Source organism: Entelurus aequoreus, linkage group LG16, assembly GCF_033978785.1.
Source record: "Entelurus aequoreus isolate RoL-2023_Sb linkage group LG16, RoL_Eaeq_v1.1, whole genome shotgun sequence".
Taxonomy (NCBI): domain Eukaryota; kingdom Metazoa; phylum Chordata; class Actinopteri; order Syngnathiformes; family Syngnathidae; genus Entelurus; species Entelurus aequoreus.
The window spans coordinates 45,451,098-45,465,245 of NC_084746.1; the positions used below are offsets into that span (position 1 = coordinate 45,451,098).

The following is a 14,148-nucleotide window of genomic DNA, read 5'->3' on the forward strand; positions in this document are numbered from 1 at the left end:
TGCTCCAAACAAGCTGTAATTGCAGGAAAGTTAAAGTTAAAGTACCAATGATTGTCACACACACACACTAGGTGTGGCGAAATTATTCTCTGCATTTGACCCATCACCCTTGATCACCCCCTGGGAGGTGAGCGGAGCAGTGAGCAGCAGCGGTGGCCGCGCCCGGGAATCATTTAGTAGCTGCGTGTAGTTTATGAAAAAGCAGTCGCGTTCTCATAATGCTACTGATCAGATTGAAGCTCACTTCCATGTCAAATATGTCTGCAAGGCATCTAAATACACTATTTCAGATCCCTGCCAATGTGGTCAAGTGTTGCAGTAGTAACTCACGGTGATGGCGTTATCCCTCGTTACACGGCGTAGAGACAAGGATGCTGCTAATCCGTAAGGCTGGAACTGTCCCCGTCCAGGCAGTAAATGCAGCAAACTGCAGAGAATCAATACGACCAATGATCCATTGGACAAGCGCACACACACACACACACACACACACACACACACACACACACACACGTTCTTCCATTGCAGGAATGTGTGTTTATGGATAACAGGAGCACAAAATGGTCAATTTGTCCAGCAAACTGGAGTCTCATCATGGGTCTCGAGGGAAATGTCACAACGCTAGCAGGCTAAACTCTTCAGGCGGCTGAATGCTAGTTGGCTAACAGCTTGTGGCTTAGCAACCGATTGCAAATCCATCCTCAGTCATCCTGCTTATTACCCAGGTAGCATTAGCATGCACAGCTGTGTGCACTCATTACTGCTGGACAAATAAGCGCATAGTAAGAGCCACCACTGTTAGTCCAGTTTTGATTCCAATTCATTTAAATGGTTCAATGTTTCTTTCTTTTTCTTTTTCCCAGGAGGCACCAGGCGGGCCGCTGGTACCTCAGCAGATCACTAACACGTCTATGGACGAACATGAACGCCGCATTTCCCACTCCCTCTACGGCGCTCTGGAAGACCTAGATGACAACTTGATGCCTCGACAAGGCATGATGCCGCGCACAGTAGGTAAGATGTTCGCTCAGCCTCAATATTTCCCCAACGTCGCCTTTTTATACACCAAGGGTATGATTTACTAAAGGTTTTCCGTGTACCGTATTTTTCGTATTATAAGTCGCCGTTTTTTTCATAGTTTGGCCGTGGGTGCGACTTACACTCCGGAGCGATTTATGTGTGAAATCATTAACACATTACTGTAAAATATCTAATAATATTATTGATCTAATTCACGGAAGAGACGAAGCAAAATGTCAGCAATCGTCACACACACGTCAACCAATAAGAATTCGGCGGGGTAGGGTCATGGCAGAAGTGCATTGTGGGTCATGGGATGCTAACTGCTACATGCTACTGCCGTAGCTATTGAAATGGATAATTTCTACATTGGCGGTAACTTATAAAAACTGAACAAAAATGGCACCGAAAAGGAAATCATATACTGCAGATTACAAGCTGGTCGTAGTGAAATATGCAGCAGAAAACGGTGATCGAGCAGCAGAAAGAAAGGACGCTAGCGGCGCATACCAGGAGCGACAACGAGGAAGAAGATTTAATCGGATTTAGCGATCACGAGTGACAGATTGTTTGGTAAACGTATAGCATGTTCTGTATGTTATAGTTATTTGAATGACTCTTACCATAATATGTTACGTTAACATACCAGGCACGTTCTCAGTTGGTTATTTATGCCTCATATAACGTACACTTATCCAGCCTGTTGTTCACAATTCTCTATTTATTTTAGATTGCCTTTCAAATGTTGGGTTTTATCAAATACATTTCCCCAAAAAATGCGACTTATACTCGAGTGCGACGTATATACAGTATGTTTTTTTCATTCTTTATTATGCATTTTCGGCCGGTGCGACGTATACTCAGGAGCGATTTATAATATATCCGAAAAATACGGTACTAAAACACGTGCAAACCTGATACCGCACGCAAAGCTGATCTAATACACATGTGCAAAGTGGATTGTAGGACTGCACGGTTAATCCAAATCAAATCAACATAGAGGTTTTATTATTGCGGTAAAGTGGCAGAGTTTTGTTTGTGTTTTTTTCCCCTCTGCCATCACCAGCATTTGAGTGACAGGCATGTGCGCCAATTCAGTCATTCACCGCCGCCAACACTTTCACTGTACAGAGAGCCTCGCGACTCTCCAGTGGGAAGTGCCACAAAGTAACACAAATTGGGAGGAAAAAATAACATTACCAAACCGAACGTCGCCTTGTGGGAGTTTTTCCGCTTCAAATCGGATGGGCGATATGAGCCCATCAAACGTCCGACCTCATTTTTCCAACTAGGAAGAAAAAATGCACTTTAAGATGTTCAATATCTATTTAGGTTAAATTTTTACTTACAAAAATGAGTCCATTTTGTTTTAATTTGTTTTATTTAGGATAACAGGTATTTATTTTCCAATTACAGTATAATAATAAAGTAAAGTAATGAGAAGTACTTTTAATATCCTTTTTCAAATGTTTACTTGCATTATTATTATATATTATGATTTCATTACATAACCGCACTGTATAGTTTTGATTATTTCTTCAGTTAAAGAGCATGATATAGACCAGGGGCCTATATGAGCCGCATGTGGCTCTTTCATGCTGACGCCGTGGCTCCCTTTGACTTTGAAACACAATATCAACAAATAATGGCTACTTAATTGATTTTATTTAATTTAGTTAGTTTATTCTATTTTTAACAGTTGCTGTTTTGGAGAGTTCTGGGATCTTGTCATATGAAAATAACACATTTTAGTATATTGTCGATCGAAATTTACGTCACAGCCCCTATGCGTCATCTCTTGCTTCCAAGCAATTGTATTGTTTTTAGCGGTCAACCCCTGGTAAGCTAGCAATGGAAGGATAAAAAAAAAAGCAACATTTCTGATGAAAATAGAACATTTAATGGTTCATAGGCAGATTAATTTGCTTTCACCGAGGACAAAGTTGTTGTTTTCCCTTTTTAGTCAAATTAAATATGCCACAGTTGTATGCTTTCAGGATATTGGAACGAGTTGATTTTTTAAAATTCATTAATAAGGGAAGGACCGGTGTATTTTTTTCTAATGTTCAAAATAATTTGATGATTTGCTTCGTTATACCCAGAAATAAAATGTGAGTCGTTGTTTGTCAAGTCTTTGATTTCATAATTTCTATAGCATAAGTGTAACGAAACTATAAGTGTTATCGTCATTTTAGGAATCGCACAGAATTTGCGGCCCTGGGTGGGTTTTATTTGGGGGGAAATGGGCTCAAATGGCTCTTTGCATGCTGAAGGTTGCTGACCCCTGATATAGACCAAAGCTATGTGTCTGCCTGCATAAAGCCAAATAGTTTTTTAATGTAAATTATTGTACATTGTTCTAATGGGTGGCACCTTGAGACAAGACTACGTTGAATAACAGTCTAAAGTTGTCTTCCTTCACTCGTTAGTTTTTTGCATTTTTATATATAAAATATAAAAATCACAAATTGAATCGCAATCGCAATTTTGGAGAAAAAAAATCGCAATTACATTTTTTTTTTTTATTGTACAGCCCTAGTAGATTGCTTCTGTTAAGTCAGCAGAATAAGGCATGCAATCCATTTTGTGTCTCTGTTTAATATGCAGAATATATGGTCATCATCAAAATGTTTGCAAGAATGGGAGAAGATGCAAATATAATTATTTAGCACACGCAACGTGATTTATCACCAATCGTTGCCGTTTTGCGAGCACTATTCAGCATTTATTTAGCACCTGTGAGAAGGACGCACAATCTGACAGTTACACACACGGCTGAAGGATCAGTGCTTGCGCTGCACAGACAGACAATGGACAGATAAATCTTTGGTCGTTTGTGTGTGTCAACATTTTGTACAGTCCGAAATTAAAATATTAGATGGTCTATTCAGCAAATTCATTTGATAATTCTATAGCTGAGGACTTCCGTGGCTGATTCAAACAAATTCAATTGATGCATTTTTGGTGACCTTTAGTATTTTTTTAATGACATAATTTTTTTCCCATAGAATATATATGATCAAAATATTTCTTACAAGAAAGTAACTTCTTCAAGCATGCGTTTTGTAAGTGCAGCCTCTCACCAATAAATGCACCTTCAGCGAGAAAAAATAGCTGTAGATGCACTTAGGACTGCTTCTAAAATGCCCATAAAAAGTGGTAGATGTCTCCTGCGTTTATGAAAACGTCACAGATAGGAGCATGATGACACAAATGTGCAGTAAATGAGAATGTCTCCGTAGTGATGCCCCGTTTAGTACACGCAAAATCCTCATTTAAATAAGGCGGTCTGCACCTTTTTATTTGTGCACACGCAGTATAAGTAAATCGCAGCAACACACCCACTAATAGTACACGTATTTTATAGTTTGCACACGCTGTTCAGTGTTTGCATTTGGATCTTAGTAATTCAGGCCCCAAATGTTTCAATCAATGTCAGAACGTCTGACATTCTTGTTTTTCCTCGTTATCACAATACAAAGACGCGCTTTGTAAATTGTCTTCTTTAATGGGCCATTGTCTTTCCGCCAATCAACCCACTGCACTGTCTCGCTCAGCCCTTTTGGTACTCTTACTATTGGGGGGTGAAACATCTGAATGGTGTTGTCCCGATGCCAATATTTTGGTACCGGTACCAAAATTATTTCAATACTTTTCGGTACTTTTCTAAATAAAGGGGATCAAAAAAAAAGGCATTATTGGCTTTATTTTAACAAAAAATCTTACGGTACATTAAACATATGTTTCTTATTGCAAGTTTGTCCTTAAATATAATAGTGAACATACAAGACAACTTGTCTTTTAGTAGTAAGTAAGCAAACAAAGGCTCCTAATTTAGCTGCTGACATATGCAGTAACATATTGTCATTTTCCATTCTATTATTTTGTCAACATTATTAAGGACAAGTGGTAGAAAATGAATTATTAATCTACTTGTTCATTTACTGTTAATATCTGCTTACTTTCTCTTTTAACATGTTCTATCTACACTTCTGTTAAAATGTAATAATCACTTATTCTTCTGTTGTTTGATACTTTACATTAGTTTTGGATAATACCACAAATTTGGGTATCAATCCGATACCAAGTCGTTACAAGATCATACATTGGTCCTCATGTGTCCAGGGATTTATAAACATAATATGAATTTTTTTTAAACGAAAGACGATGTTGTGATGCCTAAAAATATCGACGTAATCATAGTAGTACCGACTAGATACGCTCCTGTACTTGGTATCATTACAGTGGATGTCAGGTGTAGATCCACCAATGGCGTTTGTTTACATTGTAATGCCGGTGGGCTACGGTGTGTAGTAAAGCATGTTTAGCTATTCCTCGTCCTGCAGGGATGATACTTGTAAGAAACTTACTTTGTCGCCATGGAGGCGAGGATTTGTGATTTAGAAGTAGCTACAACACTGCTGACTGGGGCTGGACTTTAGCCGCTAGCTAGCTAGCCATGTCTTAAAGCACCTCTTCCGGTGGGTGTTTCAGTGTTATAACTTCACCTTTATCGTTAGTTTTTAAGCCAAAATGCGTCCGTTCTCCCTTTTTTGTCTACACACTGTGTCTGCTTGTAAGTACTCTGTGATTGTGTGCCGCCGAACATGCTCGTCTGCTCTTAAACCAGCATCACGACGTGACGACATCGGGGGGTGGGGGGTTCGTGGGGTGGTGGACCGGTACTTTTCAGAGGCGGTATAGTACCGAATATAATTCATTAGTATAGCGGTACTATACTAATACCAGTATACTATTCATTTAACTTTGTTCATTGATTTGGAGTCTTGTTGTTACTTTATGTTCTGAAAGTTTGTGAAATGTTACTGTGGAGGAGCAATTGCGATAAAGGTGGCGACATGGCGCACGTGTGTGTGTTTGTGTGCATTTGTTTTTGTGTTTGTTAGCCTAATCACCCACACTCACACTGCGCATGTACAAACCCCGTTTCCATATGAGTTGGGAAATTGTGTTAGATGTAAATATAAACGGAATACAATGATTTGCAAATCCTTTTCAACCCATATTCAATTGACTGCACTACAAACACAAGATATTTGATGTTCAAACTCATAAACTTTTTTTTTTTTTTTGCAAATAATAATTAACTTAGAATTTGATGGCTGCAACACGTGCCAAAGTAGTTGGGAAAGGGCATGTTCACCACTGTGTTACATGGCCTTTCCTTTTAACAACACTCAGTAAACGTTTGGGAACTGAGGAGACACATTTTTGAAGCTTCTCAGCTGGAATTCTTTCCCATTCTTGCTTGATGTACAGCTTAAGTTGTTCAACAGTCCGGGGGTCTCCGTTGTGGTATTTTAGGCTTCATAATGCGCCACACATTTTCAATGGGAGACAGGTCTGGACTACAGGCAGGCCAGTCTAGTACCCGCACTCTTTTACTATGAAGCCACGTTGATGTAACACGTGGCTTGGCATTGTCTTGCTGAAATAAGCAGGGGCGTCCATGGTAACTTTGCTTGGATGGCAACATATGTTGCTCCAAAACCTGTATGTACCTTTCAGCATTAATGGTGCCTTCACAAATGTGTAAGTTACCCATGTCTTGGGCACTAATACACCCCCATACCATCACAGATGCTGGCTTTTCAACTATAAAAATATAAAATATTCAGCCTATAACAATCCGGATGGTTCTTTTCCTCTTTGGTCCGGAGGACACGACGTCCACAGTTTCCAAAAACAATTTGAAATGTGGACTCGTCAGACCACAGAACACTTTTCCACTTTGTATCAGTCCATCTTAGATGAGCTCAGGCCCAGCGAAGCCGACGGCGTTTCTGGGTGTTGTTGATAAACGTTTTTTGCCTTGCATAGTAGAGTTTTAACTTGCACTTACAGATGAAGCGACCAACTGTAGTTACTGACAGTGGGTTTCTGAAGTGTTGCTGAGCCCATGTGGTGATATCCTTTACACACCGATGTCGCTTGTTGATGCAGTACAGCCTGAGGGATCAAAGGTCACGGGCTTAGCTGCTTACGTGCAGTGATTTCTCCAGATTCTCTGAACCCTTTGATGATATTACGGAGCGTAGATGGTGAAATCCCTAAATTCCTTGCAATAGCTGGTTGAGAAAGGTTTTTCTTAAACTGTTCAACAATTTGCTCACGCATTTGTTGACAAAGTGGTGACCCTCGCCCCATCCTTGTTTGTGAATGACTGAGCATTTCATGGAATCTACTTTTATACCCAATCATGGCACCCACCTGTTCCCAATTTGCCTGTTCACCTGTGGGATGTTCCAAATAAGTGTTTGATGAGCATTCCTCAACTTTATCAGTATTTATTGCCACCTTTCCCAATTTCTTTGTCACGTGTTGCTGGCATCAAATTCTAAAGTTAATGATTATTTGCACAAAAAAAAAAAATGTTTATCAGTTTGAACATCAAATATGTTGTCTTTGTAGCATATTCAACTGAATATGGGTTGAAAATGATTTGCAAATCATTGTATTCCGTTTATATTTACATCTAACACAATTGCCCAACTCATATGGAAACGGGGTTTGTATTTGTAAACCCTGTATGTTACTGTAGAGGAGCAATTGCACTACAGAGAGCTACGCTTCAACCGTGTGCGGGTGCGACCGTGTGGGCTTGCATGCATGTGTGCGACTGTGCATGCATGCATGCAAAACACTGGTATTGGTATAATCACTCTTACAAATCGAGGCCAAAAAGTGCAGAAGCAGAAAAGTTATTTGTTGTCTAAAATATTTTTTCTGTCTTTCAAGTCTGCAATAAAAACAGTAGTAATTAAAGAAAACAAAACTATTTGATTAAAAAAGTCAAAGTCCATGTTTGCGCGCCGCCTTTGGGTGTGTTTTTGCATCAGCTCAGCTGGTGCATCATGTCAAGTTTTGCTTTCATGCAAATTGGCTGACACCGACACAGTGAGTGTCAACAAAAAAACAAGCATCAGCTGCGACTGACAGGAAGTGTTAGTAGGTGACGCCGCGACTGCGCTCGCTCATGCTTGACGAACCAGCGAGGGCTGATAACGAGCGGACACCTTCGGGACCTACATTCACCCGACAGCTCAACTGTTCATTGTCGCCACGGCAACCAGACAAGACAAGATGTAAAGGTCGAGCGCTCTGTAGGCAGCCGCGCTGTAAAGTCTTTTGAATAAATCAAATGACCAGCGGGGCGCTTACATCCAGGCGAAAGACCTGCAGAATAAAAGTCCATCTTGAGGCGTAGAAGCTGCAGGCTTCTCTTCACAGTCCTTCAGCTCCAAAGACCTTTTTTTTCCCCTTCTTTCACACTTCAGACTGTGAGCAGCAAAAAGGCTCCACAGCAGGCGTGAAAGGCCTGGGCGCCAGATAAGCCCAGCAAGATGTTTTATTCCGCCAAAGAAATAAAGAGGTAGAAGAAGAAAAGAGGTTGCAGTTTGTGCTGGATTCCTTTTCCTGACAGTATTTGTAGCTAAGACAAAGCCAGGACTTCTAAGGACGTCCAAAATAATGACAAAGTACATTTTTATTCATGCTTGAGGTGTAAAGAGCACTTTTTGGACTGAACTGAGCCTTGGTCATGTGACTGCAAAACGTGTCAATCCGTGTTCTGTCCTCTGGCCTCAAAGCTGAGAGATTAAGCGTCTCCTCTGGTGAAGCATTGCCAGCTCGTCACCTTGAACCAGAACAGACCTGATAATACTGACCCGCCTCGGGCGTCCCCACATCGACACGCCAAGGATTAACGGACATTTTGTCATCCTCCATCACACGAGTTCTGTTTTTGTGGGATACCAGAAATGCGACTCCATGAGAGATTTCTGTCACAGCTAACAATTCAGTTCAATTCAGTTCAGTTCAGTTTCAGTTTATTCCGAACATGCATACAATACAATGTAGTGCATCGCATAATTCCAGTTGTTTCATTACAGCGCGTCCGAAAAGGAGTAGGAAGAAGCAGAGATTAATTAATCCTACCCCTTTTCATACCATAGCAATTTTATCCAATTTCCTTGTTCTCTGTAACAGAACAGTGAACAATGAATAATAAATAAATAATATACCATAGTCAGCATACAAATATTAAATACATAATCTTTGTCTCAATAAAAAAAGGAGGGGGAAAAAAAGGCTTCAAGATATTAATCATAATTCTTGTTCTGTGTACTTTGTGAACACTTGTAGTTTGAACAGTCTCTTAAACTGAATCAAATTGGTGCTTTGTTTGATTTCTTTACTTAATCCATTCCATCATTTAATTCCACATCCAGATATGCTAAAGGTTTTAAGTGTTGTACGAGCATACAAATGTTTTACATTAGATTTTCCTCTAAGGTTATATTTCTCCTCTTTTGTTGAGAAGAATTGTTGTACATTCTTGGGTAGCAGGTTATAGTTTACTTTGTGCATCATTTTAGCTGTTTGCAAATGCACCAAATCGTTGAATTTCAATAATTACCCTGACCAATGAGCAATTTTTATTCAATATAATTAGTAACTGTGAGAAATATAGCCATATTTGAAACATATGTTCTGTTAGATCACTAATGCTAACATAAGATAGCCGGTGGTCTTGTTTTATTTTTTGGTTTGAAACATTTAACCCTGAACAAATTGCAAACAGCCTTTTTAACTTGAATGTGCCAGTCTGTTTTTTTGTTGAGTCCTACAAAGTGTGTTTATATTGTAAGGGTTGTACTTATTACACACCCGCTGTTTGATTGTAACATGCATCTTAGTTTTAGTTTTCAATACCAAAATCTGAGATGTTGACCAACCCATGTTAAACCACTAATACTAATCAGTCGTATGTATATGGCATATCCAGTGATGGCCAAGCTACTTGGAAAATGTAGTAAGCTAAGCTACTAGTTACTCTCGATTAAATGTAGCTAAGCTGCAGGGTAAGCTATCCCGAGAGAATTTCATCAATCAATCAATCAATCAATCAAACATCAATCAGACATTTTTGATCGAGGAAATATGCTACCGGCTGATCACCGTGATCGAACTCAAATTAATCGCAATCCACGATCACAACCATATACTGTATTTTCCGGACTATAAGGCGCACTTAAAATTATTTTTTTCCCTCAAAACTCGACAGTGCCCTTTTAACCCGGTGCGCCTAATGTATGGAATAACTCTAGTTTTGCTTACCGACCTTGAAGCTATTGTATTTGGTACATGGTGTAATGATAAGTGTGATCAGTAGATGGCAGTCACACATAAGAGATGCGTGTAGACTGCAATATGACTCAAGTAAACAACACCAACAATCTATATGTTCCATTGAAAATATAGAACATTACACAAGGCGCTCAAAAATGGATCAAAATGTTTTACGACTTTGGTAAGCTATGAAGCCGCACCGCTTGATGGATTGTACTGTGCTTCAGCATACGGGTATTATTATGGTGTGTGTATAAGGTAAGACATATTATCTGGCGTTTTGTTTCGCAATATTATGCAAAAGCAACTTTTCCTACCTTCTGGTACCTGCTGATCTGTATTTGGGATCTGCATAAGTCCTAAAAAATTGCGCGGGTCCGCCTTTGTAGTCCGTGACGAAGCCGTAGTCGATAAGCTTCTTTTTCTCTATCTTCTTATGTGACATTCATCCTCCGCTGTTGCCATTTCTAATATAAAGTAGAGTAAAGTTCTTACTTGCATGTATATCTCCCATGAAAGCGCTAAAATATACCGGTGTAGTGAGTTTACATTATTCACCCAAAGGAACTTTAGTTATTAGAGTTCCGGTTGGACGGTTTTTCAGGGGGCACATTTCCGGCGGATGAGGAGATGCTGCTCCATTATTGATTGAAGTAAAGTCAGAATGTCATTAAAGGCCTACTGAAATGAATTTTTTTTATTTTAACGGGGATAGCAGATCTATTCTATGTGTCATACTTGATCATTTCGCGATATTGCCATATTTTTGCTGAAAGGATTTAGTATAGAACAACGACGATAAAGATTGCAACTTTTGGTATCTGATAAAAAAAAGGCTTGCCCCTACCGGAAGTAGCGTGACGTAGTCAGTTGAACATATACGCAAAGTTCCCTATTGTTTACAATGATGGCCGCATGAAGTGAGAGAGATTCGGACCGAGAAAGCAACAATTTCCCCATTAATTTGAGCGAGGATGAAAGATTTGTGGATGAGTAAAGTGCAAGTGAAGGACTAGTGGGGAGTTGAAGCTATTCAGATAGGGAAGATGCTGTGAGAGGCGGGGGTGACCTGATATTCAGCTGGGAATGACTACAACAGTAAATAAACACAAGACATATATATACTCTATTAGCCACAACACAACCAGGCTTATATTTAATATGCCACAAATTAATCCTGCATAAAAACACCTGCGTGTTTGTTATGCTAGCTCCTAGCTCCTCTGCTAGCTCCTAGCTCCATAGAACACGCCAATACAATTCAAACACCTGATCAACACACACAATCACTCAGCCCAAAAGACCGTTCACCTAACCCAAGGTTCATAAAGCTTATATATTTTTAAAAAGTTACGTACGTGACGCGCACATACGGTCAAGCTATCAAATGTTTAGCAGCCAAGGCTGCATACTCACGGTACCTGATATTCAGCTGGGAATGACTACAACAGTAAATAAACACAAGACATATATATACTCTATTAGCCACAACACAACCAGGCTTATATTTAATATGCCACAAATTAATCCTGCATAAAAACACCTGCGTGTTTGTTATGCTAGCTCCTAGCTCCTATGCTAGCTCCTAGCTCCATAGAACACGCCAATACAATTCAAACACCTGATCAACACACACAATCACTCAGCCCAAAAGACCGTTCACCTAACCCAAGGTTCATAAAGCTTATATATTTTAAAAAAGTTACGTACATACGCAAAAAAAAGTTGCGCACATACGGTCAAGCGATCAAATGTTTAGAAGCCAAAGCTGCATACTCACAGTAGCACGTCTGCGTCTTTGTCATCCAAATCAAAGTAATCCTGGTAAGAGTCTGTGTTGTCCCAGTTCTCTACAGGCGTCTGTGTATCGAAGTCAAAAGTCCTCCTGGTTAGAGTCTCTGTTATCCGAGTTCTTCCATCTTGACTGCATCTTTCGGGAATGTAAACAAAGAAGCGCCGGCTGTGTACTGTTGTTGCTGACTACGTTCGAAAAATACGTCCATTTCGCACCGACAACTTTCTTCTTTGCTTGCTCAGCTTCCTTCTCCATAATGCAATGAACATGATTGCAACAGATTCACGAACACAGATGTCCAGAATACTGTGGAATTATGAAATGAAAACAGAGCTTTTTCGTATTGGCTTCAATGTGGAAGGCATACCCGTGTTCGCCGGTCTACGTCACGCGCATACGTCATCCTCAGAGGCGTTTCTAACCGGAAGTTTAGCGGCAAATTTAAAATGTCACTTTATAAGTTAACCCGGCCGTATTGGCATGTGTTATAATGTTAAGATTTCATCATTGATATATAAACTATCAGACTGCGTGGTCGGTAGTAGTGGCTTTCAGTAGGCCTTTAAAACAGTTAGCTCCATCTTTTGACACTTTCTTCCACTCCCGTCCTTGCACGCTACACCGCTACAACAAAGATTACGGGGAGAAGACGCTGCCGAAGGTGAGCCACGTAAATAAGACCGCCCACAAAACGGCGCATCCTGAAGCGACTGTCAGAAAGCGGCTTGAAGATGGTCTGTAAAACATAATCTATGCAACATTTTGACCAAAGAACCACCATTACATGTTATGTTAAATAGAGCAGTGCGCCTTATAATCCGTTGCGCCCTATGGTCTGGAAAATATGGTAAACGCCCAGTCCTAGTACTTTTTGATTATGTCATGTACCCATCCATTGATACCCATCCATTATTATGAATGGATTTACGTGGACCCCGACTTAAACAAGTTGAAAAACTTATTCGGGTGTTACCATTTAGTGGTCAATTGTACGGAATATGTACTGTACTGTGCAATCTACTAATACAAGTTTCAATCCATCAATCCAAAAACTGTGGGCCAAACAGGCTTTCTTTCCACTTCTAAAAGCATCTCCACACAGCAGTGTTTGCATGAGGAATACAAGGGTTGTTCTCACACGGAGGTCCATCATTTATAAAAGTCTTCCAAGCCTGCTAGAAGAGCGCAGGACGAGCCTTGGCGAAGACAAACGTGAGCGCGCTGCTCCGGTGTCCCCACCTTCTTCCCCCGTCATGCCCCCACATCCAATTTGAAAGTAGAGATTAAACACAAAGTCTTGCGTTGTGTGTATCAGTCGGGGCTTTAAGCCCGGCTTTTCAGCGGGAGAGAAAGCGGACTTATTTTCTTTCCTAGCCTCAGTCAGGAAGTTTTTTATCTTTATTTGCGGCGGCGCAGCTTGAATTAATCATAGTGTTGTGACACAGGAACGCCACTGTGCCCGCCGCCAAACTCCGCTCGCTATAAGCTGATTAGCCCGTGGCGTTTCACCCTCCTCTCTGCCACACCAATATGTTATTGCTTTAAAGCGTCATCGCTCTGTTTTTGTGTTGTCTTCGCGCGTTCTTTCGGCTCCTTCTTCTTCCTGTGCACTCATTTCGTGCGATTCATGGCCTCGGGTGCAGATGTTTGCATCAGCGACCAGCCTTTTCAAGCTTTTATGGCAGTCGTTTGATTCCTGCTGAGAGAATTATTCTAGTAAGAAATGAACATCACGTCTTACTGGACTGTGACAATTGTAGTTGTTGCCTTTGGATGTTGGCCAGTCAGAAGGAAGCAGACTTTTGTGCTGGAGAATGACTTACAACAATCAAATGGCGATGTTAAACATGCAAAGCTACTTAAAGGCCTACTGAAATGAATTTTTTTTATTTAAACGGGGATAGCAGATCTATTCTATGTGTCATACTTGATCATTTCGCGATATTGCCATATTTTTGCTGAAAGGATTTAGTATAGGACAACAACGATAAAGATTGCAACTTTTGGTATCTGATAAAAAAAAGGCTTGCACCTACCGGAAGTAGCGTGACGTAGTCAGTTGAACATATACGCAAAGTTCCCTATTGTTTACAATGATGGCCGCATGAAGTGAGAGAGATTCGGACCGAGAAAGCGACAATTTCCCCATTAATTTGAGCGAGGATGAAAGATTTGTGGAT

At 40.3% G+C, this 14,148-nt stretch overlaps 1 protein-coding gene across 6 annotated transcripts in view; it reads left to right on the top strand.

The window, feature by feature from the left end:
• LOC133631076 (partitioning defective 3 homolog) overlaps positions 1-14,148 on the top strand; it is a 412,449-nt gene that overhangs the window by 248,193 nt on the left and 150,108 nt on the right. For all 6 annotated transcript variants that reach the window (XR_009821393.1, XR_009821392.1, XM_062023105.1 and 3 more), the window contains exon 15: positions 864-1,014. Coding sequence is in view for 4 of the 6 variants with exons in the window: in XM_062023105.1 (XP_061879089.1) it covers positions 864-1,014 (151 nt within the window). In the remaining 2 variants the exon portion in view is untranslated. The remainder of the gene's footprint in view (positions 1-863; positions 1,015-14,148) is intronic.